Below are 25,858 nucleotides of genomic sequence, written 5' to 3'. Positions count from 1 at the left end.
CCAAAGTGGTCTCTTTATAGTAGTGTGGTCGAACTGTTTATCAGAGGGGAGTGTTGAGCACTTGTACGCACAGAATCAAAAAATGAGACACACTCAAAGAAGAAATTTGAGACCAATTCAGAAAAATAATACAGATTTATATATTAAATTTGACCCCAAGATCTTCAGGATAAGGTAAGTACTTTTAGAGTTAGTGATTTTGCAGACAACAGTAAAATAAAGAGCGGTCAGGTTTGAGGCATGAGCCTTAAACACAGTAATGTTAACCTATGGGAGAAACATATGTACACTTGGAAACAGTTGTTAGGGTTGGTCTCCTGGACTTAAGGTACTTAGGGACCAAGGACCTCCAATCCGCCAGCAGTCTGGTTTTACCTGCCCTGGTCAGTCCAGGTGCAGAGGTGCTGGTTGTGGTGGTAGCCTCGAGCGCTACCCGCGAAGCCAATGGAACAACCTGTAACAAGTTAAGTGCTGCAAGTGGGGACTTTGGACAAGTCTGGCAGAAAACAAAGGACACTTGGTCAGTTGTGTCGGACTCTGGCTGTGGGACTCTGGTGCAGAGATGTTTTGTCCGGCGGGTTACTTGCATTGGAGGCTTTCACTTTTTAGGTCGACATGGAGATGGTCGCCTCCTGACACTCAGAAATCAGATTCATTTACTGGGAACTTACAGCAACCAAGTCTTGCTTCGTGTCCAGCCCATACACCAACACTTCCAAGACTGACCTACCGACTAGGGACATCTGCTAAAAGGAGCCCATCGTCGAGAGTGGCTGTGTTGTCCTGGTTTGTATCTATCTTACATTATGTTAAGCTTATAGAACGCACATACACCATAACGTCTCTTGGCGCTAAGGTAGTGCAAGCAGCAACTAGCAGCCGACTTAGCCATAAGCTTGTCTCAACAGCCAGGTTTTTAAGAGGTTTCTAAATCCCTCTTAATTGGCTAATCTAATGTCAGAGGGAATAGTGTTCCAGGTGTAGGGAGCTGTTGCAAAGCCTTCCTTGTACCGTGCGCATCCCCATTTTTTGCTTTCTGGTGGTAATTGACTGACTGTCCATGGACTTTGCCTAACCAGGGCCAGTGCTATGATTAAAACAGAATTAGAGGAGGGCGTGGCTTGCTAAGCCAAGATGGTGGACGCACTTTAAGAGTGCTCCGGGACCCCTCCGCCATCCGCCCGATATCCGTACCTGAACCGAGCCATCCAGCGGTGTAGTTTGCTGTGCACGCTACAGACCAGCCCTGCCTGCATCCCTGGGACTCCCGAGACTTTGCTGAGCCGTCCCGCTGCCGACGTTCGGGGCATCGCGCCTCGCTCGCAAAATGGCGGCGCCCCTGCGGTGACTGTGGCACTGGATGCCCCTGAGGTGCCCTCCCTGGATCCGATAGTGCTGCTGTGGTGGGGGGTGCACCCTGACCGCGTGTCCTGTGGTGCAGCGGCTGCCGGCCCGACGGACCCTTTCCACCGCCGCCTGGTGTTCCTTGGTCGCTGCTGGCGGGGACGGACCTGCGGGGGAGGAGCCTCGGCGGCCCGGCTCTGGCTTGCGGCTGGAGGCCCTCCCGGCTGCGCTGTGGCGGCATCGGCTGCCATATCGGGCGGCGCGGGGGCGAGTAAGAGGCCGCGCTCCGACTCTGGCAGGGAGATTAGCGAAGGACTCCGGGGCTGCAGTTCCGGTGCCTGAAGAGCGGATTGCTCGCTCGCAAAATGGCGGACCTTTGCGGCGCTGGGTGCTCCTGAGCGTACTGCTGCGGTGAGGGGCTCGCCCTGACTGCGTATTCGGCGGAGAGGTGGCGGCTGGCCCGACGAGCTTTCTCCCTCGCCGCCTGGTGCCCTGTGGTCCTTGATGGTGGGACTGGCCCTGTGAAGGTGCAGCCTCGGCGGCCTGGCTCTGAACCGCGGCCGGAGGCCCTCCCGGCGGCGCTGCGGCGGACTCGGCTGTCATACCGGACAGCGTGGCCGCGAGAGAGAGAGGTCGCACTCCCACTTTGGCGGGGAGAACGGAGGAGGATTCCGGGGCCGCAGCTCCGGTGCTTATTGAGTGGGTGAGCCCTGACGGAGGTTTGGGACGGCTCTTGGCGGCTGCATGCTGTGCCCGCGGGACTCCTGAGGCCCCGAGACCACGCCAATCCGAGGAGGGAGGCACGCACCTGACTGAGCGGCCCCGTGGGGCCGGGCTTGGATTCCTTCCCTGTGGTGGCCGAGAACTGATGCGGACAACGTGTAGCACCCACAACAGGTACTGGCGGCGGTGGGCGGCGGGGGCTCATCACCACACGAGGGTCCGTGTGCTCCCCTTCCCCGTCGCCGCCCGGGCAGAGAAGGGATCCATATTTCCTCCCCCCTCCTAGGGGGGGGGGCTCGGTTGCAGACCGCGGCGGGGAGCGCCGCTGTGGGGGCTTAATTGGACACGGGCCCGGTGCCTGAGATACCGGTGGGACTAAACCACGCTGGGTCACCTTTACGCGGGGCTGCGGCACCACCGGTGGTCTCTTGGCCCGTCGCAGCGGGAGGAGGGCACCGCTCCCGCCCCTCGAATCCGCACCAGCTGGCTGTTGGGACACTGGGACGGCGAGCTACACAGCGCCTGGGCACCGGCGCACGTGCCCCGAGGGCGGTCATGGGCAAGGAGAGGGGTGCTAAGTCGGCGGCTGCGCCCCACCAGACCAAGATTGATCGCTTCACGACCTCCGACCCCCCTGGTGTTGGGGGGGAGGCGGCACCGACTCCCAGCACGGACCTTGCCGCCATTCTGCAGGCCATCACCGCCTCCCGCACGTCCTTGGAGGGGATGGTCGGGGAGGTGAAGGTGGACGTGGCGCTCCTTCGACAAGATCTCCGCAACGCCACGGCCCGCATCACCGAGACAGAGTCCCGCATTTCGACCGCAGAGGACGACATCCGGCAGCTCCAAGATCAGGTCCGGGAGCTCACGACCCATTCCAAGGAACTGCACCGGCGGGCAGAGGATGCCGAAAACCGGGCCCGCCGCAACAACCTCCGCTTGGTGGGCTTTCCGGAGGGGGTCGAATCTGGCCGCACCGACGACTTTCTAGAGAAGGGGTTTAAATCCTGGATGCCGGCGGCCAGCCTGTCCACCTGGTTTGTGGTGGAAAGAGCGCACCGGTCGTTGGCTGCCAAACCCCCGGTGGGGGCCCCACCGCGCCCCTTCATCCTGCGGATCCTCAACTTCAGAGACAGAGACGCTATTCTGAAGGAGGCGCGAGCGCAGTCTCCCCTGTCCTTCAATAACCACACCATCATGGTTTTCCCCGACTACACCCGGGAGGTTCAGGAACAACGCCGCTCATACCTGGAGATGAAACATAAGATGCGCTCCTTGGGTCTTCGATACCAACTTCAATTCCCGGCCCGCCTCCGCGTGGTTTTTCAGGATAAGACCCTGTTTTTCGACACTCCCCGGGCGGCCTGGACTTGGCTCACTGAGGAGCGACCCCTGCGCCAATCTGGGCGGGCGTCCCCGGCTCGGAGGCCTTCGGACCTGGACACAACCAGACCTCCTCGCCCGCGCCGCAGGAGACGCACACAGTCCCGGCGGCCCCGGGGGGGGGGTTGGCAGCTGGACCTCGCTCCACGAGCGTGTCGGGCAGGAGGCCAAGGGACTCGTCGGCCTCATCCGGGACATCCTCTCGGGCAGCCGGGGGCCTCCGGAGCCGGTCACCGCGCCCGCCGGACCCGTCCCTGACCCCCCTCATCGCGCCTGTGGACCTTTCTGATCTCTCCCGCAGCCCGACCATTTGACTCTGGGTGGTCTTCTGTCTTGGCAGCAGCTCTGGCGGCCTGGCCCCGCGGCTGAGGCCTCCATCACGGTCCTGGACTCAGCGGATCTCCGCTCATGGGTGGTAGTTTAGGCCGGAACTCTTGCATCCGTACTTCTGGAGGGGTCCACCACGCTCTTGACACCCGAGCGTTTCGCTTGGGGCTTTTGTAATAGTTGTTGGAGTTAGGGCGACAGATGCTTCAGTTCTCGAAGTGTAGGGTGGGGGGTTGGGGGTTGGGGGGTGGGTTTTGTTGGATGTTTTGTTGGATGTTCCTCCTAGGGAGGGTGGTCCTCTTCGTTTGTGTCTGGTTTTTCCTGGGTGCGCCACATTGCTGCTTCCCGCGAACGTTACTGCAGGGCTCCGCGCTTGCTCACACACACTGCCAGCTGCTGCCCGCTCCCGTCTTGGGGCCCCTTGGCTTCCTCCCGCAGGCGTCATTGCTGCGCTCAGTGCTGACTCACACACACGGTCCGCTGTCACCCGCTCCTGGCCTGGCACCCCTGGCCCCCCATTGCCTGTCCCCTGCTTTCCCCATGGGTCCTGGCCCCTGCGCGCCGCTGCGGCATGATGTCCTCCTGGCTCCCCTGGGGTGGCTCCGACCCTGCGGCGTCCCAGTGCGCCCGTTGTATCTATGGTTGACGTAGCCCCCAGGGCGCAGCTGCGTATCCTGTCCTGGAATGTGAACGGCCTGCTGGATAGGCTTAAGCGCACGGCGGTCCTTAAGTATGCTCAGCGCGTTGGGGCCGACGTCCTCCTCCTTCAGGAGACCCATCTCCTTGGGGAAAAATGCCCTTTCTTGGCGCGTTACGGGTACGACCGGGTGTGGCACTCGGGGTTTTCCCGCGGTTCCTGCGGGGTGGCGGTCCTGCTGCGTCGTTCCTTCCCCTTCGTCCTTCAGAGGGTGGCCCGTGCGCCCCAGGGAATCGGGATTGCTATTTGTGGTACAATGGAGGGTCGCCCGGTCAGCTTCCTTTCGCTCTATGTGCCCTCCTCGGGATTGTCGCAGGCCTTATCCCACGCTGCCTCGTTGCTGGACTCTCTCCCCGTGGGCGCTACCGTCCTTGGGGGCGACTTTAACGCGGTCCTGGCCCCACAGCTGGATTCGTCGGGACAGATTTCGGACTCCCGCGCCGCGCGGGTGAGACAACTGGCGGAATGGGCGGAGGCCCAGGGCCTCTGCGACGCCTGGAGGCTCTGGCATCCTCACGATCGTCAATACATCCACACTTCAGCCGCTCACCACTCTCACGCCCGTATTGACATGATTTTTGTCCCTCCCACCGAGTGCGGAAGCGTCCAGGATGCCCGCATCCTCCCCAGGGGCATTTCAGATCACTCACCAGTCCTCCTGGGTCTGGGCCCCCCGCCCCACGCGGCTCGGCCGGTGTGGAGGTTCAGCGCCTGGTTCCTCCAGGACAAGACATTGCGCGAGGCGGTTGGCACTGAGCTTACTCATTACTACGGTGCCAATGAGGGCTCCGTTTCGTCGGCGGGCACCCTCTGGGAGGCTTGCAAGGCAACCATCAGGGGGGCGGCCAAGGCACATGTGGTGCGGCATCGCCAGACACAGCTGCGGCACCTCACTGCTTGCGAAGCCCGGGCGCTGCGGCTGGAACAGTCGCTCTCCGAGCACGACGACCCGGCAGTGGACCGTCAGTTGCGGCTCCTTCGTCAGGAGATTTGTCAGCGGTCCCTCGAGGCGGCCAAGCTTCTTTGGCAGTCCTCGGTAGCGAGGGTGTATGGCTGGGGGGACAAGAACGGCGCACTGTTGCACCGCCTGGCCACTTACCCCAGGGCGTCGCGCATCATTCCGGCGATCACCGACTCATCGGGGGTGCTCCAGTCTTCCTCCGTGGCGATGGCAACGGCATTCGCCCAGTTCTATTCTCAGCTCTACCGAGCGCGTGCGCCGGACCTTTCTCTGGACGCTCTGCTCGCGCCCGGGACCGCCTGCCTGGCCCGGCTTCGGCCGGACGAAATGGAGAGCCTGGAGGTCCCCATCTCCGTCGAAGAAATCGGGGAGGCAATCGGGCGTATGTCAGCGGGGAAGACACCGGGCCCGGACGGCTTTCCTCAAGAATTCTTTGCGGCCTATAGGGACACCCTGGTCCCGCGGCTGAGAGCTCACTATGCGGAGGCGCTGGAGAGGGGTTCCTTCCCCCCGGAGTCTGACCTGGCCACGATTGTGGTTTTGCCCAAATCCACGCCGCCATCCACCGATAGAGCTGCATACCGCCCAATTTCGCTCATCAACACCGATGTGAAGCTCTATGCGGCGGTCTTGGCCCAGCGGCTTAGGCCCCTGTTGTCTACCTTGGTCCACCCAGACCAATGTGGCTTCATGCCCGCTCGGGGTATGCGCCACTGTCTGCGCCGTCTCCACGTGGCCTTGGCTCACCGCCATCGTCTGACCCCGTACCTCGCTTTACTCCTCGTCGACTTCGAAAAGGCTTTCGATTCGGTGGGGTGGGCCTACCTCTTCGACGTCCTGTCCCGCATGGGCTTTGGCCCTCGGTTCGTGGGGATGGTGCGGGTCCTCTATGCCCGTCCCCGTGCCAGAGTATTGGTTAATGGTGCGTTGTCACGGCCTTTTCGGATCGGCCGGGGGACGAGGCAGGGTTGCCCACTGTCGCCCCTTCTCTTCGCTCTGGCGATGGAACCTTTGGCCGCCCTGATTAGATCTGACCCCCTCCTTCGGGAGTGGGATTGGCCTGGCTTGGAACCCGACAAAATTGCCCTCTATGCGGATGATGTCCTACTGTACCTTGGGGACCCAGCGCGCTCCGGACCGCGCGCACTATCCATTCTGAGCCATTTCGGCCGGGCATCGGGTCTCTCCCTCAACCCACGGAAGTCGATCCTGGTTCCGTTGCACCCCTCCAGGGAATGCTTTGACTGGCAGGAGACCATCCCTCTGCGCCGCCTATCATTTCAGTACCTGGGCATCTGGGTCTCCCTCCTCCCGGAGCTGAGCTGGGCGCTCAATGTCGCCCCCCTGGTCAAGAGAGCCAAGGTCGACCTGGCGCGATGGCAACAGCTGCCCCTTAACCTGCTAGGGAGGATCGCCCTCTACAAAATGATGATCCTTCCCCGGTTTCTGTACGTATTGCAAAACGCCCCCCTCTCCTTTCCGCGACCGTGGTTCCGCGAATTAGACGGGATGGCGACGAGATTTCTCTGGGGCGAGGGGAGGCGGCGGCTGGCTCTGTCGACGTGCCGCATACCCACCTTTGACGGGGGCCTGGGCATGTCTGATCTTTACCTCTACTACATGGCCACCCGCCTCCTGGTCATTCACGACTGGTTTGGAGGGGGTTGGTCCGACCCGGCCTACAGGGTGGAACTTAACGGCTTGGGCTTCGCCGCCATCCAAGATCGCCTGTACGGCGCCCCCATCTCTGCTTCTTGCCCGGACATCACCAAGGCTGTATTCCTGTCCTGGCGCGCAGCGCTCCGCCTCACCCGATGGACGGGACGGTTGACCCGGGTCACCCCCTTGTGGCACGGGGCGTGGTTGCGGGAGGTCACGAAGCTGGAAGGCTTCAAATCATGGGACCTCATCGGCATTTCCCAACTGGGGGACATCTGGCGGGGAGGGCGGATGTGTTCCTTTTCAGAGCTGCAGGCGCGTTTTTCCCTTCACTCCTCTCAATTTTATAGATACCTCCAGCTGCGCCACGCCATACGCACCTACACCCCACTGGACATCCGGCTGCCAGACCACAGCCCCCCGGAGGCTCAGGTCCTGCTGGGCAACCTGGGGAGGGGGGGCATTTCCAGGATTTACCGTTCCCTCGTCAATTGCACCCCTACATCCCTTGCGGGTCTTAAGGAGCGCTGGGAGGGGTGGGTGGGTCCCCTGGATGAGGCCGACTGGCGGGACGCCCTTATGGCCCCCCGCTTGGTGACGGCCTCCGCTAAGCTACGACTCATCCAAATTTACTATCTCCATGCGGCATACCTCACACCGGCTCGCCTTCACCGTGCGGGCCTCTCTGGGGACGCGGCCTGCCCCCGCTGTGGTTCCGAGCCGGCGGACTTCCTGCACATGGTGTGGTCCTGCCCGGCCCTGGAGGGGTTCTGGAGAGGCATTGAAACCGAGCTTACGGAGGTCCTGGGGTGGGAGGTGCCACATGACCCCCGACACTCGCTGCTGGGCATCACAGATGGCTTAGATGGCACACGTTCAGAACAGCTGTTTCTCATGACGGCCTTGATGGTGGCCAAGCGCGACATTGCAGCGGCATGGAAGCAGCCGTTGCCGCCGAGTGTGGCTAAGTGGGGAGCTGGGGTGGACTGGTGCGCGGCGCAGGAGCGGACTCTCTATCGGGCACGAGGATGCCCCAAGAAATACCGGAAAGTTTGGGGGAAATGGCTAGGCAACATACTTTAGTAGGGTGGTTCGGGGGGTGGGGGGGGGGGCTTCTGGGGGCGGGGGGGGACCGGGGGGTGCTTCCTAATGTATTGCTGTGTGGTAATGCTTCGGAATACCAGACTGTTTCTGTTGTTGTACCGTTTAAAACAATAAAAACTTGTTTATCAAAAAAAAAAACAGAATTAGAATACAGTGAAAACGCATGCATACACTAGGGTACACTATAGGTTAGGGAACTCATGATTGGCATGACCTCCCCTATAAGGCCCTAGTACATAATAGGGCAGGGGGATCAAAACTACTTTTACCTCCCTAGTATATAATGGGGCATGGCAGTTTAGAGGCCAGCTGCTCTTTCTGTACTTGCATGTGTGCACACTGCTAAGGTATGAGGGCACTTTAAAAGCAGCCCTGTGTTGCAGGACCGCTTTTAACATGTAAATTGTGCCCAAACTTGACTTTGGTGTTTTGGGAACATAACAATAAACTACAATATATTGGCATATTAGGTACCCCCAGGCTCCAGTGGTGGGAGGGGGTGGAGGGGGGGAGGGGAATGTCAGGTACTTATAAGGAGGAACCAAATAGATTTTATACCTTGGATTTGGTGAAATTGCACATTGTTAGAGGCATATGAGCTGTAGATCATATGCTGTGCATAGATCACCATCTAGTGTTGGGTCCGGGTGTTTGCACTTTGTTTTTCTTCAAAGAAGTCTTTCTAGTCACGAGGTAGGTGACTCCTCCTTTCGGTGATAGTACGCATGGGCATCGACTCCATTGTTAGATTGATTTTTTTTTCTTTTTTTTTCCGCCATCTGGTTCTGGTGTGAATTGTTGAGCTCCGGTTCGGCACCATTCTTCGGACCCCCTTCGTGCAATCCACTACCCTCGACAGTATTTATCGATTGCGCCTACCTGCGCCGGTGTCGATAGCAGTCGATGGAACGGAATCCATTCAAGTTCTGTCCTGGGTGTCGCGCTAAGTTTCCGCGCACCGACTTGCACGAAGTGTGCAACCTTTTGCCTATCTCCGGAACACAACGAGAAAGACTGCGATGCGTGTCGGTCGTTTCGATCAAAGAAGACGCTCTGTGACAGTCTGGCTGGACGTCACAAAATGCACCAACAAAGTGGCTCCGCTCTGGGTGTCATCGGGGACGACTCCGAACATGAAGAATCCCACGTGCAGGAAGCCGAATGCGAGGGAGGGCACATCTCAGTGTCTGAAGCCGACTTCGATGCCGAAGACCTCACACCTGGTCAACGGATCATGAGTGCAGAGACTTCCTTCCCCTACCATCTCCTCCATAAAAAGGCTCCGGTTCCTCCTCTGCCTTCGGGCCAAGGTCGGCACCGAGACAGTTTCGAGCGCCCCGCCTTCGTGCTCTGCACCGAGACACAAACAGTCTTTAGGCTCGGGGTCTACTTGTCCCCACTCCGGTGCCGACCCAAAACCTTCAACGTCTAAATCGAAACACGCTCTGGTGTTAGTGCCAGCGTTAACTAAGGTTAAATCTTCCGAGCTGAAAAGTTTGGAGCTGAAACTTTCTACGCCAAAACAGGCATTTAAAGAAAGCAGTTCAACAAAAGATCCTTCGGATCCAAAACAAAAGTAAATTGTGATTAATCCACAAACTGGACATATTCTTGCCAAACTTCCTGAGAAAAGGAAAATGGGCTTACAAGAACATAACCACATTCCTCTTCAAAGGAAAAATGGGGGTACTAACCCTTCTCCACCTTATATTCCACCGTCTTCACCCATTGATCCAAATTTGCTCAGCACACCCACACATTCACCCCCACCATCACCTGATCCACACGATACAGGGGATGGGGATCCCCCACAGGATACTGACCCATGGGATCATTAAGACACTGACCCTCAAACAGGTAATGACCCTGACTTATATCCATCCAGACCTTCTTCTGCAGATGATAATATTGGATATATTGAGCTCCTTAACAGAGCTGCACAGTATCATGGGTAGAGCTACATAAAGAGGTTTTAGAGGAAGATGTTTTGTTTGGAACCATAAGTTAATCTCGAAGGGCTACTCCAACATTACCAATGCTATATGGTATGCTGAAACATGCTGAGGACGTCTTTAAAGTCCCTGTAAGAGCAAGAATCATCACTCCCAGGGTAGAGAAAAAGTACAAATCTGCGCCTACTGACCATATATATATATATATATATATATATATATATATATATATATATATATATATATATATATATATATATTCGGGCAAAAGGGTAGCGTCACAAGCAGCTAATCACTGGTGTATTGCCAATCCTCAAGCACTATTAGCAAAATATGACACAGCTCATTATGATGAGCTCAAGAAGCTCATGTAATTTCTTCCTGATGAGCAGAAGTCTAGATCTAGTGACCTTATTCAAGAGGCTAAACTAATAACTAATACCTCTATCCGATGTGCACTAGATGCAGCAGCCTGGGCAGTAAATACTAGCGTACTGCTTCAAAGGCATGCTTGTTTAAGAATTTCAGGGTTTAAGCCCGAGGTGCAAGCCTCTATTCTTAACCAACCATTTGACAAAGAACACCTCTTTGGTCCAGCTGTTGATACACCTCTGGAAAAAATTAAAGCATACTGAGGTTGCAAAGGCCATGGGGGCCTTACAATCTCCTTCCAACAGAGGATCCTTTTGTCGCTCATTTTACAGGGATGGCTCCAAAAATATAGCTACAGAAAATCCCTCCTCCTCTTACAAAGGCAACAATCAGTCACCCTCTTCAAGAGGTTACTTTAGAGGTGGATATAGAGGAAACAATGGAAATGGAAGTGGCAGAGGTAATTCAACACACACTTCCCATGCAAACATCAAACAGTGACTAACTTTCCAAATCCCTGATCATTCCACTCCTGTCAGGGGAAGTCTTTCCCAGTTTCTATCCATTTGGAATACGTTTACATCAGACAAATGGGTTCTACAAATTATTCAATCTGGTTACTGCCTGGAGCTTACAAACACTCCACCAAACATTCTTCCAAGGTCACACCTCATGTCACAAGAACATCTTACCCTACTAAAGCAAGAGGTTCTCTCCTTGTTACAGAAAGGTGCAAGAGAACCAGTCCCTTTACAATATCAAGGTGCAGGTGTGTACTCCCTCTACTTTGTAATTCCCATAAAGGACTGCTCTCTCAGGCCTATGTTAGACCTCAGAGAATTCAATCTGTACGTTCAGTCGGACCACTTTCATAGGGTAACACTCCAACAAGTGCTTCCGCACCTTCAGCAAGGCAACTTTCTCTCCATTCTGGATTTAAAGGACTCTTACTTTCATATCACAATACATTCTGCACACTGCAAATACCTCAGGTTCGTGGTAGCAGGCCTGCATTATCAATTCAAGGTTCTCCCATTCGGAGTAAGAACTGCATCCAGGGTGCTTAGCAGTGGTCGCAGCCAATCTACGAAGACATGTTCACATCTTCCCATACTTAGACTGCTGGCTCATAAAGGCCAGCTCGCACTACAGCTGTCTACGCCCCACACACAAAACTTTGCAATTGCTCCACAAGCTTGGATTCACAGTAAATCTGTCCAAATCCCTTCTCCAACTGTCCAACACTCAAACAGATCTAGGAGCTACTATAGACACACAAAAAGCTCTAGCATTACCAACTCCGGCCAGGGTTCAGAATATAAAAGTCCTGCTGTCCCAGTTTCAGCTTCAACACTCTTTACCAGCTCATGTGTTCATGCAGTTACTTGGAATGATGGCGTCTTGCATTCTAATAGTCCCTTACGCAAGACTTCCAATGCGTCCCCTACAGGAATCCTTTGCACGTCAGTGGAACCAGGCTCAGGGTCTGTGATCAGATCTAGTGTTGGTAGACGGCTGCACCGATCGCTTTCTGCAGTGGTGGAACACACAAAACCTTTTAAAAGGACGGCCCTTCAGCGACCTGTTTCCACAGATAGTACTAACAGCAGACGCATCACTGACAGGTTGGGGAGCACAACTCCAAACCCACACAATTCAGGGCATGTGCAGCTTGCAGCAGAAACCACTTCATATAAATCATCTAGAGCTGCTAGCAATTTTTCTGACAATGAAAGTGTTTCAAGTTCATCTAGTATGCAAGACTGTCTAGATTCATACAGACAACATGACAGCGATGTATTACGTACAAAACAGGGGCCATACATCACAAAATGCATCTCCTAGCGGAACACCTTCCAGGAGTAGACAATTGGATGGCAGATCTGCTCAGTCGTCAGATACAACAAATCCACGAATAGGAACTACACCCTCAAGTTCTCCTCCCATTCTTTCAAATGTGGGGCTTCCCAGACATAGATCTGTTCGCCACACACCTAAACGCAAAATGTCCATACTTCGCGTCCTGGTATCCATACCCACTGTCCAAAGACAATGCACCATGGATGAATTGGTCAGGGATATTTGCTTATGCTTTTCCGCCTCTCCCACTCATTCCATTTGTGGTTCGGAAACTCAAACAAGCATCCCTGACACTAATCCTAGTTGCTCTCACGTGGGCACGTCAACCCTGGTTCACAACCTTGTTGGAACTGTCAGTAGTTCCTCACTAAAAACTACGACTTACACCCAATCTCCTCACACAGAGCCATGGAGACATCAGACTTCCAGACCCCAGTCAACTCAACCTGGCAATCTGGCACCTGAAGTCCTAGAGCTTGGCTACCTTAATCTACCGCCAGACTGCATGAATATTCTCAGAGCCTAGACGTCCTACCTCAAAAGTCTGCTATGCAGCAAAGTGGAAGCGGTTTGTAATATACTGTACTAACAACCACATCAACCCACTTGATGCGTCTGTTCAAAACATTATTTGTTACATCTACAGCGTTCCAATTTAGCGTGCACATCCATATGCTTACATATGGCTGTGATAGCTGCATACCTCCAGAATAGACATCTATCTATTTAGAGAGCCTGTCATCAAAGCTTTTATGGGGGTCTCAAGAGTCATTCCCCCAAGACATCCACCTGCTCCAGTGTGGAATCTCAACATTGTTCTCACCAGGCTAATGGGGCCACCCTTTGAACCACTGCCCAGATGTGAACTGCAATTTCTCAAGTGGAAAGTAGCTTTCCTAATAGCTAGTACATCACTGAGGAGAGTCGGTGAGCTTCAGGCACTAACTATAGAAAAACCCTTTTTACAAATGCACCAAAATAAAGTAATTCTTTGGACCAATCCTAAATTCCTTAGTCATTTCTACCTTTCATATCAATCTGTTGAGTTACCGGTCTTTTTCCCTCAACCAGATTCTGTGGCAGAACGTGCCCTACACACTTTAGATGTGAAGAGAGCATTACTGTATTACATAGAAAGGACAAAACCTTTCCCTAAGACAAACCAACTTTTTGTTCCTTTTGCTCCACCAGATAAAGTGAATCCCATATCAAAATGAGGTATCGCAAGGTGGATAGTCTAGTGCATTCAATATGCTATGCAAAAGCAAAACGAACATTCAGTTCCCCCTGGAACACACTCTACACGCAAACTGGGGGCTTTTATGGCACTCTTAGAAGATCACAATAAAGCATTTGCATTACATTCAATATTTAAAACCAGTTCCTCATAAAAATGCCAAAATCATTACACAAGTTTTTTTTTTTTTAAACAGACAATAACATTTGTCATCAGTTGCCACAACCAAAACCGAGTTAGACCACCTTAGTCCGGTTTGTTTTTTTATGATGAACTGGTTTTAAATATTGAATGTAATGCAAATGCTTTGTGATCTTCTTGATCAAAATGTTTTTTATACAATCGTTTTTTGATTAAATATATTTTAAATAAACTTCAGCCATCAATCCACGTAGTACAGGTTTTTGTGCCAATACGCAACAGACTCAAGAGTGTGAGTGGCCCATCAGAGTGGACCTGAGTGAATGTTATGTGGATTATAAATGTGAACTGAGGTAGGGATATCTAATTCTTCCCAGAGGACAACTTTATATAAAAACAGCTACAGGTTAGCCACTGCTTTGGGAGATAGCTGCTCTGCACAGCATTTGATCTACAGCTCGTATGCTTCGAACGGAAAATGCTACTTACCCAGTATGCATCTGTTCTTGCCATATAGAGGTGTAGTCATATGCGCCCACCCGCCTCCCGGGATACCTATACCTGTTGCATTTACATCTTACTTAAATACATGCATTCATGGACATCTCCTTTTACTACTCTTACTAACTCCATTATCACCCTCTGCGGGAAAACAATCTAACAATGGAGTCGATGCCCATGCGCCTTATCACCGAAAGGAGTCGCCTACCTCGTGACTGGAAAGACTTCTTTGAGTGCAAGTGCAAACACAACACTAGATGGCGATCTATGCACAGCATATGACTCTAAAGCTCTATATGCCAAACAAAATGCATACAGGGTAAGTAGAATTTTCCTTACTTCCCACATTGTAGTAAAGTGCTTCCCAAAATTGACTTTTGTTCTAGGAGCACTGTGGAGTGATCTGCAATATTTTTACGTATTCAGAACCCTTCGAGTGTTCCAGGAGAGGGGAGTCCTGTAGAAATAGGCAGGGTTCTAACAAAAGATGTTTTATGAGCCCTTGTGTTGGGGAAAATTGCCCAGTGCATTTTCCCCATTGCAGATCCCTAGCCTCTTAGGTTTACATGGCAAGAAGTTATTAATGAATAACTCCTGCCAGGAAATGCATCAAATGGCATTCAAGGTCTCCGTAGAATGGCATTTCAATATCCAACAATATGCTATTGTTGAATTTATCCTAGAATGTACATACAAAAAGTACATACAAAAAGTTATAAGACTTTCCTGTCTGTAAGCCAAAATTCAGCCTTCCAGTGCTCTGCTCCGACTTGTCAGTCAATTAAGTGGATTAGCCAGGCTGCTTTGAAGTTGTAAGTGGGTCCTGGGATGAAGAGCCATTCTGGGAGGAGAAGGTTCTGCTGCATAAAAATGCCAGAGCAATGGGAAGGGGTTGTAGACCATGATCTTCAAAAGGAGGGGATAGGCAGAAGAGCCCAGTTTCATTTAGTCCCCTACCCTCTGAACCCAGGCAGATGGCAGGCTAAAGGGAGGAATGTGCAGATGCTAGGGGGGAGTTGAGCCATCCTGTCCTGGAGGCTGGTTTAGCCTGCTCTTGCCTTGCCGCGCTGCTGAGACTTCAGCCGTATTGAATTTTAGAGAAATAGTGCTCTCTGGGAGACCATTGTGCCGCACTTTGGAGGAAATGATCATGCTCGGTGTTGCCGTGCACCTCAGTGACATCTTAAGGATTTTGGGGGCCCTGGGCTAAACTTATTTAAGGGGCCCCTGTTTGGAACAATTTTGAATTTATGATCCAATTTCAGCTCTTTCATGCCCTCTTTGGTCAGATAACTGAGCACAAAGGCACACATTCAATTTATAAATATGTTTACATATAATATTCAGGGATGTTGGTGTGTTTTCAATATTGTAACACAGCAGCAGCTCACTAATATTACTGCAAGTAATCTCTGTGATACCCTCCCCTGCCTTAAAACGTCTCGGACCTCATTGGACCAGGGTGCCCTCCTATGTGACCCCTGTGTGATCCCAGAGAACTCTGAATAAGTATCTGAGATGGACAGTGCCTCTTGGATCTTCTGCTTGAAACCACAGAAGGGTCTGTGCTAAAATTTTGATTTGCACCAACCAGGCCCTACAATCTGGAACTTCAGCCCTGTGGATCAAACCTGCTTCAAAAGGACTAAAGAATGGACTCACTGCAAGCTACAGGTCAACAGAGCTCATCTGGACCATCACCCCCTAGAATCTCTTGCCTGGACTGACTCCAGTGAATTTTTAAGGGTTTTGTCCAAGTGGATTGTGGGAATTGAAGTCCCAAACTTTCAAGGACCATCTTCGAGCTTCCAGGCCCACCGAGTACATTTTGAACACTTTTGGACCCTCAAAGGAATTTCAGGATAAGTTCCAGAAGTTTGGAACAACTTTGAAAAAAAGCTCCATAAGTAGACAGATCATCCTGGCCAGCCAAGCCTGCGATCTTCAACCGCGAGCCGGCCTGTCCTCCAGGTTCGTCCCGCTGAAAAGCTCAGAAGATCTGACTTCCAGAGTCTGACAGGGAGCTGGTCGAAACACAGGCTGGTGAACCCTCACCGAATCCGCCCTGGTGAAGAGCATAGAGGGATCCTGGAAGAAAGCTGCATAAACATTTCTAAGTCCAAACTTAGAAAAGGTGGCCGGGACCAACTGAGAGTGTCAAGCTGCCCACCTTCAACTACGAGCCGGCCAGGATCTCTGATTCATCCCACTGGAAAGCTCCGGATGTCTGACTTCCATATGTTTGACTGGGAGCTCGTTGCAAGGCAAGCTGGTGAACCCTCAACGAATCAGGACTTGCTTAGAGGTTAGAGGGATCCCGGGGAGAAAAGCTCCAGAAACGTTTCTAAGTCAGAAGGTAAAAACTTTGATGGCGACCTGCCCTGAGGGAAAGCTGTGCAGGGCTCGGCTTCGGGGTCAGCCTGAAACTTTGACCCAGTGTAGCGCAACCAGATGTCCCAGTAGGCGCTATTGGTTTCTATGAGCTATATAGTGCTAAATCTTTTTAAACATTTATTTCTCCGGCTCCCTACATTGGATGCATTTTGTTTTAGTGTCATCGTAAAGATAAAACTATTTCCTATTTTTATAAATTGGTGTTCGATTTTATTGTGTTGTCTTAATTATTTACAGAATTAGTGTTTTATATGCTTTACACATACCTGTCTCTATAGTTAAGCCTTCCTGCACGCAGCCAAGCTACCAGCATGGGAATAATTTTGTTAGACCTATTCTGAGCCCTATATTGTATGAGTGGCCTTTTTACCAGTAGTAGATATATATTTACCACTACTAATAATCCACTTTCCATCATTTTGGTGTTCCGAGGTGTGGATGAGGACTTGTGTAAAAAAAAAAAAAGGGAAAAAAATACACCTTTCAGTAAAGAATTGAGATTTAAAAAATCCTCTAAATTATCTTGGAACAAAACCTTTGAGTTTGATTTTTGGAAATTGGACGAAACTGTTTTTAACCCATTGTTTTGATTTTTTTCAAAATTGTTCAAAGTCCACCACTGTCCCTTGCAGAGAGACAGTTTGAGGCACAACTAGATTTGATAGCTTTGTGGCGGAGGAACCTGGAATTAGCTGAGAAGAAGTGGGAGAAAAGGAGGCGGTAAAAAGAAATGGTGGCAGTGGAAATGATCAAGTTTGAGATGTCCAGGGGTGGTGGATTTGACCCCAAACTTCCCAAGGGTATAGTACCCAAGTGCACAGAGGGGTATGACATGGCTAGTAGCCTTTGTGAGGGCCCTAAGGATGAGTAGGGTCCACTCTTAGTATTGGGGTGAACTCCTGTGGGATGTTGATTCCAGTAGGCTCCTGATCCTGAGAGAAAAGTATGCAGAATCATACCAGCAGATGACGGCATGCTTGGTCAAGAGATAGACACCCAGAAAGTGAGTGCAAAATCTTGGGTAGGCTTTGTGTACCTCTCAGTGAAGACACTGGAAGGCGGGATTGTTGATAACAAAGTTGACACACATTCTTTGCCTGATACCCTTTGAATTTGGGATGGCTTTCCTCCTCCCCCTGCCCCCCCATGTCCAGGTTTTTGTGAGTCTCTGGAGGACTCCTACCGCTTTTGACCTTCTTTTCTCTGGGCTTTCCCCTGGAGAGGAACCTGTCCTCCTTTCTTCTGGTCACCCGCTGGTGCTGGGTGGATCCCCGGGTTCTCACCCACTCATCGGCTGCCTTGACTAGGTCTCTAGGAGTAGACAGCTTTGAGTCCACTAGATACTTGTGTAACTTCTCTTCAGCACATCGAGTTATAATATGTTCTTCAAAAACACATTTTTGACTCATTCCGCTGAAGATAAGTTGCGCCAGTATCAGGCAAAGAATGGTAGGTTATTTGATCCCTCAAAGGTGGGTAAATGCGTGGACTGTAACCAGCCCGGTCACAAAAAGTGATGCTGTCTACACCAAGAAGCCCCCCATTAAGGGGCCATCCCCAGGGATTGCGAGTGTAAGTGTGGGGGTTGAGACTGGTGCCCCAGAGAGGGGTAGGCAGGAGGTGGAAGCAACCTTAATGTCCCTGGGTGGGATGAATATTGCAACCCCTGCTGCCATACCTATTAGAAACACAGGGACTAGTGTAACTATGGTCCTGGACAAGCTAGTGCCTCAAGAGAGGTTGCTACCTGGTGTGTTTCACCAGGTGACCTATACAGACATCACTATCAAACTCCGCCCTATGGCTTTGGTGGATTTTGAATGCGGAGGTGTGTGACATGCTTTATGAAGGTAGCTGTGTAACCTGTCCTCCCAATCCAGTGCTTACTGGACAATAATGTCAAAGTATCTGAGTAGTCAGAGGTGGAGAGAAGTCTCCATATGAAAATATTGGCACTCCCTGAGTGGGGATGTGCTGTGACTAGGCCACAGACTATCCAGAAGGGAAAGCTGGACACTTTGACCCTGGAACAAGGGGTCAAGGCATCCAAGAACAAGGGTACGGGGCTTGGTGAGCAAGCCCAGTGAATTCCAGAGGTGCAGGAGGAATCTAACCCTGATAGGGAGAATCGGGCCTCTGAGTGAGGGACTCCATCCCTACCAGAGCTGTCAGATTTGACAACACTGACAGGAGCAGGTGGCCCCTCCAGAGAGGAGTTTAGTAAGGGACAGAGAGACTGTCCCACCCTTGAGAGCTTGAGGAGGATTGCCTTTAAGCAAGAGGAGGGGATGAAAGTGGGTTTCACAGAATCTTCTGGGAAGATGGAATGCTTTATACTTGGGCCATTGACCTCAGGGAGGGGGACACCAGGAGGTTGGTGGTGCCCCAGAAGTACAGAGTTCATCCTGACCTTGGGTCATGGTATCCCCTTGACAGGACATTTGGGACAGACAAAGACATGGAACAAATTGTACTGGTCCCATATGTCTGAAAAGGTATAGGTCTGAAATGGTAAAGGAGCTTTGCAGTTCTTGTCTCGCCTGTCAGGCCAGTGGCAAGACACAGGCTCCCCAAATACCACTCCCCATGGTTGGGATTCAATTTGGAAGGGTGAGGATGGACATTGTTGGTCCCCTGGACCCATCTACTGCATCATGGAATAGGTTTATCTTGGCGGTAGTGGACCATGCCGCTAGGTACCCTGAGGCAATATCTCTTAAAACCATAGATGCTCCTGCAGTGGCTAGTGCAATCAATCACATAGGGCAGGGAAAATAAGGGAAGGGAGACCACACCGGAAAGGACAAGGTGGAGGAGTTATTATTTGTAAGTAGTTATAACAGCACCACAGTACAATTGAATATACAGTGACCATAATACACAAGTGAGCACTGGGCGTGCTAGTGATAGTGAGCGGCGCAGTGGCACAGGGGTGAAAAATAACAGCGGGAACGGCAAAGGAAGTAAGACAAATTACAATGTGGTCTAAAATACAAGATGGGTGTATACAATATTGGTATGTAGAGTTCGGAGTAATTTAATTGACCACAAAAGCGCCATGGTTCTATGCTGGGTAGATTTTCAGCTGAGACATTGTTGTATGGTACAAACTTTACCTGGTCTCACCTGGGTTAACGGGTTTACTCCGTAAATTGTTTCCCTGTTCGACCTAGAAGTTTACTTCCAGTTCGATGTAAGAGTCTCAAACGCAACCGACCCGCTGGACAAAATACATCTGCACCAGAACTGCTTCATAGCCCGAGTCTGAGCCGGGTGATGGTGTCCCCTCACCCCAGTGACCCTTGAAAGCCGATCCCCCTTTGAGTTCAGACGGGTTTGTCCCCATGTGTCCACTTGCAGATCTTTTCTTGTTGCATGTTTCTCCATTTACTTTCCTTGTAGCATTCAAGGCTACCACCGCGACCAATACTTCTGCACCTGGAAACACCAGGGCAGGTACCATCTGACTGCTGGTGGTTTTGTGGACCTTGGTCCCTAAATACCCTAAGTCCAGGATATCAACCATAATAGCTGCTTGAAAGTATACCTTTGCAGTGTGTTTCTCCAATAGGACCACATTACCGCGTTCGAGGCTCATGTCTCAATTCTGACAGCTCTGTATGCTACTGTTTTCCACAAAGTCACGAACTCGAAGCACTTACCTGATTCCGAAGATCTTGGTGTCTAAATTAATTAAAACATCTGTTCTTTTTCTAAATTGTTCTTGAACAACTTCTTTGAGTTCTCAACACACTCCTCTGAGAACCCTAAAGCTGCTTGACCACATTACTACACAGAGCACTTTGGGATTGTAAAATGAAGCCTCTGTACACTAATAAGGGTTGTCGTTTTGGTACACTATATTGAAAGCCACCTTCCTACATTGGTGGCAAAAAGTGGGGGTGACCATGACAAAAAGAGCCACTTTCCTACCACAACTAATTAACACAATATAGAGAGCAGCAATAACAGATCTGACCGGGTGTGAGGAAAGCATGAGAGGTTAGCCTAGGCAGGAGATAAATACCCAATAAATGCCTGTATTTTCAATTAATTCAATGATTTTACTACACACTCTGCACGTTTCCACACAATCTGAGTCGCAACAAATTTTTATCCAATTTACATTAAACCTATTATGATATATTTAAAAAAAAAAAATACAAATTGCTTTCCAGTGTGTATGCAGTACATTTTGCTTTTATTCGAGGAGAGGTAGAGAGGTCAGACAGAAACCAAATTAGTGGTATATATTAAAACTTGGCTGTTAGTACTTTTAAGACAAAGATTTGGATTTAGACATGAAGTTCGCCTCTATAGGTACTGACTATTTTGAATGCCAAGAGATATGAATTACCTTTTTGTCTGGAGGTGGTCATCGTGCAGAATATGCCACCAGGTTCATGCAAGAGCATGCTGAATTATAGTAACTCCTGTTTCTTTGGATATAGGTGTTGTGAACACTTGTCAAGAAATAGGACTTGTTTTGAAAGCACATTTGATAATGAATACTTTAAAATTCGTATTTTGTAAAAGCTTTTCACTTCAAATCTAAATGTTTTTCCCAGCCCGTGTATGAGGATTGGTTCATCGCACTATACAACGTTTTGTATTCTAGTCTTCCAGTTCTTCTTGTTGGCTTGCTTGATCAGGTACGTGACATGAATTTGAGTTTTTGTATTTTCTGCTGTCTACTGTGCAACTACGTTTAAATGTAAATCCCCATCATGACTGTTAAGCTTCAATATAATACATTATTTGTTTCCTTAGATGCAGATGTAAATTTATCATTAGTCTTATTGGGGAACTACTAAACTCTTCAGCCCACCCAATCATTATTGTATATATGAGAACTATCTAGTTAAGCTATAAGGATTTAATTCCATCTTTTGTTTCTACAGGAGGTCAATTTTCCCAAGTTCTTAGCAAGATATTCTCCCAGCTTTGTGTTCACTCATAATTTTCGTTTCTGTTTGGTGGGGTTAATCAACCCAAATTAAAGTAATCTTTCTCTGCTTGCTGTGGTGGTTTCCTGCTATTTAGTGTGGTGTTCTGATCTACAACCCGGTCGCTCTTTCCCTATTGCTTTCCTGAACATCTCCTATCCTTCAGGCATACCTCACCTACATCTGGTGTTACCTCTCCACTATTATAAATGTTATTAGTCTTCCTAAGTTAAAATGGTATTGCTGTCATGTTCTACACTTCAGCGGTCATTCCCTTAGTTTCAAATGTTTCAGTTGACTCCATTTCCACATTTCTTTTTCTTTACTAATTTTATGTCACCTCAGTTTTTTCAGCTGAATGACTACTTCTTTGAATCTTATTATGACCTTGTTTGCCACTTATCTTCTCTTTAACTGCTGTTATCTTCAATGGTTCTCTTCCATGCCCATCTGTACTCCTCTCTTAATGTCTCATTTTACTCTGTCGTGTATTCTGCTAATGATTAAGCCATCAGTGAAGAGCTTGGTTTTATTACTGACAGTTAATTGGCCATATTTCCTCCGGATGATTATGGACAGTACCCCAGGCTTTAGTTTACTATGTTTAAGTTGCTCAACAGATACTTGGTTGCTGTCAGGGCAGTCTATTGTCTGGTCTTCTTGAGCTAAGGGGAGAAATAGACAGTGCATTTCCTGTAGGGCCAGAATCCATACCTCACTTATTAGTCACCCACTCTCAAACCAGCCCACAGTCGCCCTCCTACTGCACATTTTAGACCTTGGTATTCCCTCATTGTAGTATATTCAATTTGAAGATTGCATAGGTAAAACTGTAACAGGACTCTTATCATCCACATGGCCTCACTGCCCTTCACCCTGTGAGACCTAGCAGCACTTTACTTATTAGAGTCCTCACACTCATCTTCTTAGGCACCCACTTTAACCTGATCTACAGATTAACTGGACCCAGAAAGGACTTCATTGATGGAATCTGACCTCATCAGCTCTCTCCTACATACTCACGCGCTCGCGCTCACGCGCTCACGCGCTCACGCGCTCACGCGCTCACGCGCTCACGCGCTCACTCGCTCACGCGCTCGCTCACGCGCTCGCTCACGCGCTCACTCGCTCACTCGCTCACTCGCTCACTCGCGCGCTCACTCGCTCACTCGCGCGCTCACTCGCGCGCTCACTCGCTCACTCGCGCGCTCACTCTCACGCGCTCACTCTCACGCGCTCACTCTCACGCGCTCACTCTCACGCGCTCACTCTCACGCGCTCACTCTCACGCGCTCACTCTCACGCGCTCACTCTCACGCGCTCACTCTCACGCGCTCACTCTCACGCGCTCACTCTCACGCGCTCACTCTCACGCGCTCACTCTCACGCGCTCACTCTCACGCGCTCACTCTCTCACGCTCACGCGCTCACTCTCACTCGCTCACGCTCACTCTCACACGCTCACTCTCACACGCACAGACCAAGAAACCGAAAGACTCCCAACACTCTCCTCCTATTCTTGGTCATCTGTGAAAATTTTAGCACACTTACAAAAGTGTGACCTTGCCTTCTAACGCAGTGCACTACTTCTGACAGCCTGATAGTACAGGTATCCGCTAGCAGGAGTAAACCATTTGGGAAATGTATGTTTTATCTGCTAGCCTCGTTCTCAGGTCAGTCAGCTTGAGTTGTTTGCTGGGGAGGTGTTCCCATTTATTATGGAATTCAGTGGCTAAGATTCTACCACCAGTTCTGGAGTAATTTTAGGTCCAATTTGGCACAGGCCATTTAAAATGGCTAGGGTATTGCCAAGTTCGTCATCTGGTCAGCCCTGGACATGACAGACTGCTTGGGTAGAGCAGTCCGCAATAGCCTGGTGCTCTGGTGCCATGCAGGGAAGAGATCAGTGGGCATCTTGGGTGACGTTCAGGCATCACTCATTGATGTGTCTTTTGACAGGTCTCGCCTCTTTGGCAAGAAAGCAGATTCCACCCTGGAGTGCCTCACAGAGAGTAAAGCTACTGCATGTTCCCCCAGTCCTTCCACACCCGCAAGGCCTAATCCTCAGCAATTTAGCTCCTTTTGAGGCATCGCTAGGGGTTTTGTCTAGAATAAACATCTGGGACCACCACCACAACAAGACATCCCAGTCCTTTCGGAGTTGGGTGGCAGACCGCATACTGACCTACATGGGCAATGAACATCCTGGTCCCAGTCCTTTTGGCAGCAGCCTCAAAGTTACATTAGTTTGTCCTTGGCTGTACATGACCATCATGTTAGAGGCAGGATCACTCCTTTTCTCCACCAGTGACGAGCCATAATATCGGACAGGTTGGTCCTGCAGATAGACCAACAGGGCTTCACCCTTCCATTCTTTTCTGCCCGCCCCATTATACCTACATCACAGCAGCTTTTCGGGGACCAATTGCCCATTTTGCATCAGGAAGATCAGCCTCTTTTGGATAAAGGAGCCATAGAGAGGGTCCTGGCCTTGGAGATCGTAAATGAGTGCTACTTTTCAGTGCCAAAAAGGGCGGATGCCTTTCTCGACTAAATTAGATCTTTGACCCCACGATTCCATTCTGTGGAAGGACAAATTATAGATGCTCTTGCTGGCCTAAGTTATGTCTGCCCTGGATCCAGGAGACTTGAGTGTGGTGTTGTACCTGCAGTGTGCCTATTTCCATATCCCAGTCTTGCAGGCCTAGAGATGTTACCAATGACTCAAGATCAGCGTGGAGCATTTGTAGTTTGCAGTGCTTCCATTTGTTCTCGCTAGCGCACATTGTGTGAAAGAGATGGGCCCCCTTGTAGGTTCAGACTGACTGGTCTCCCAGTCCTAGCTTGTAGCCTCTTTGCAACAGGACTGTTTCTCATTCAATTGAATGGGACACCCAACACCTTAACACACCTCTGCATTTGGACACCCCAGAGCCTCCCAAGGTGACCTATTGATTCGGTCTAACATTGGGTTACCCGATGCTGAAAAGCACCTCTGCACATGGCTGCCCCAGTGCCGCCCGAGGTGACCTGTTGGTGCTTCCTTGGACTTTGCCCCATACTTACCTTAAAACCAGGAGATTGGTCATGTAAGTCGCTGTGAAGAAACTGCAAGCAGTGTATATTACTTTCCTGCATAGGATAACATTACCACTTAAAAAATTGCACTGTCCATTTTTAAAAACTGTTACAATTCATAACTCTAAAAGTACTTGCCTGATTCTGATGATCCCGGTATCTAAATTAATATAAAAGTATGTTATTTGTGTGTACAATAAATGCTTAGCACCACCCTCTGATATGCTTAACTGCTCACGTACACTAACACACAAGAGCATTTGTATTGTCATTTGTACCACTTTAATTCCTTTGGGGTTGGCCTTGACTCATTGCACAGTGTACCTCTTTTTGGTCTATTATATTAAGAGTCCGCTTCCTACAATCAGTGCAGACAAACTTAGCTGGTGACGTCTATGCAGATCACGAATAGTATCGACACCTGGAAGTGGTGTAGGCTGTCTTCTAACAGTAGGGAGAGCCCTGGGTCGATCGCTTCGCCACTGGGGAAAACACTTTCTCACGTTGGGAGTGTTATAAAAAAAAAAGTCAGAGATGCATTCTGCCTAGAGTAGAGCACGGGGCTCCTATATCCCTTCCCACCGCTACCTCAAGTTCTGAAGAAGATCAAGAATGATTGGGCCCACGCTATACTTGTGGCTCCGGCCTATGCCAGGAGAGTGTAGTACTTGGAACTTGTGGGTTTGAGCATTTGGCCTTAGCTCAAGCTTTCTCTTTGGGAGGATCATCTATTGCAGCAGCAGGGCAAGGTGCATCATGAGGACTCACAATCTCTGCCTCTGTGCAGTGATCATTGACTGCATTTGCTCTTCTTACCACAGTAGTTGAGGTCGTTGTGGTGGCTACGCATTCTACAAAACTGGTTTACACTGGATACTTGGTCAAGTTTGTGGTTTGTACCTGTTACAAGCTAAACTGTCAAGTGTTACTGTTTGTTCTATCTTTGGTGCAGCAAGGACTTGCAGTGGGCACTGTTGGAGGCTTTTTGTCAGCCCTTTCAGCCCTTTCTGCCTTTTCACATTTGCTGGACCAACTGTTAGTTTTAGTTCACAATTCCCTCAAACCCTACTATCTTTGTGTACTCCTATTTAGCCATAGCACAGCCGTTCCATGCATCTCCTGACACTGAAGATCGCAATCACCTCCGCTCTTTGCATCTGAGATTCAAACCCTGAATCA

The 25,858-nt window shown here is 50.4% G+C and overlaps 1 protein-coding gene across 2 annotated transcripts in view; it reads left to right on the top strand.

Moving 5' to 3' along the window:
- Positions 1–25,858, top strand: part of ATP8B1 (ATPase phospholipid transporting 8B1) — a 546,944-nt gene that overhangs the window by 480,736 nt on the left and 40,350 nt on the right. For both annotated transcript variants that reach the window (XM_085630200.1, XM_085630201.1), the window contains exon 24: positions 21,224–21,307. In XM_085630200.1, coding sequence (XP_085486326.1) covers positions 21,224–21,307 — 84 coding nt within the window. The remainder of the gene's footprint in view (positions 1–21,223; positions 21,308–25,858) is intronic.

This window comes from Triturus cristatus, chromosome 2_1, assembly GCF_964204655.1.
Source record: "Triturus cristatus chromosome 2_1, aTriCri1.1, whole genome shotgun sequence".
Lineage (NCBI taxonomy): Eukaryota > Metazoa > Chordata > Amphibia > Caudata > Salamandridae > Triturus > Triturus cristatus.
The sequence above is the reverse complement of the archived record's forward strand: the minus strand, read 5'-3'. Positions and strand labels throughout refer to the sequence as shown.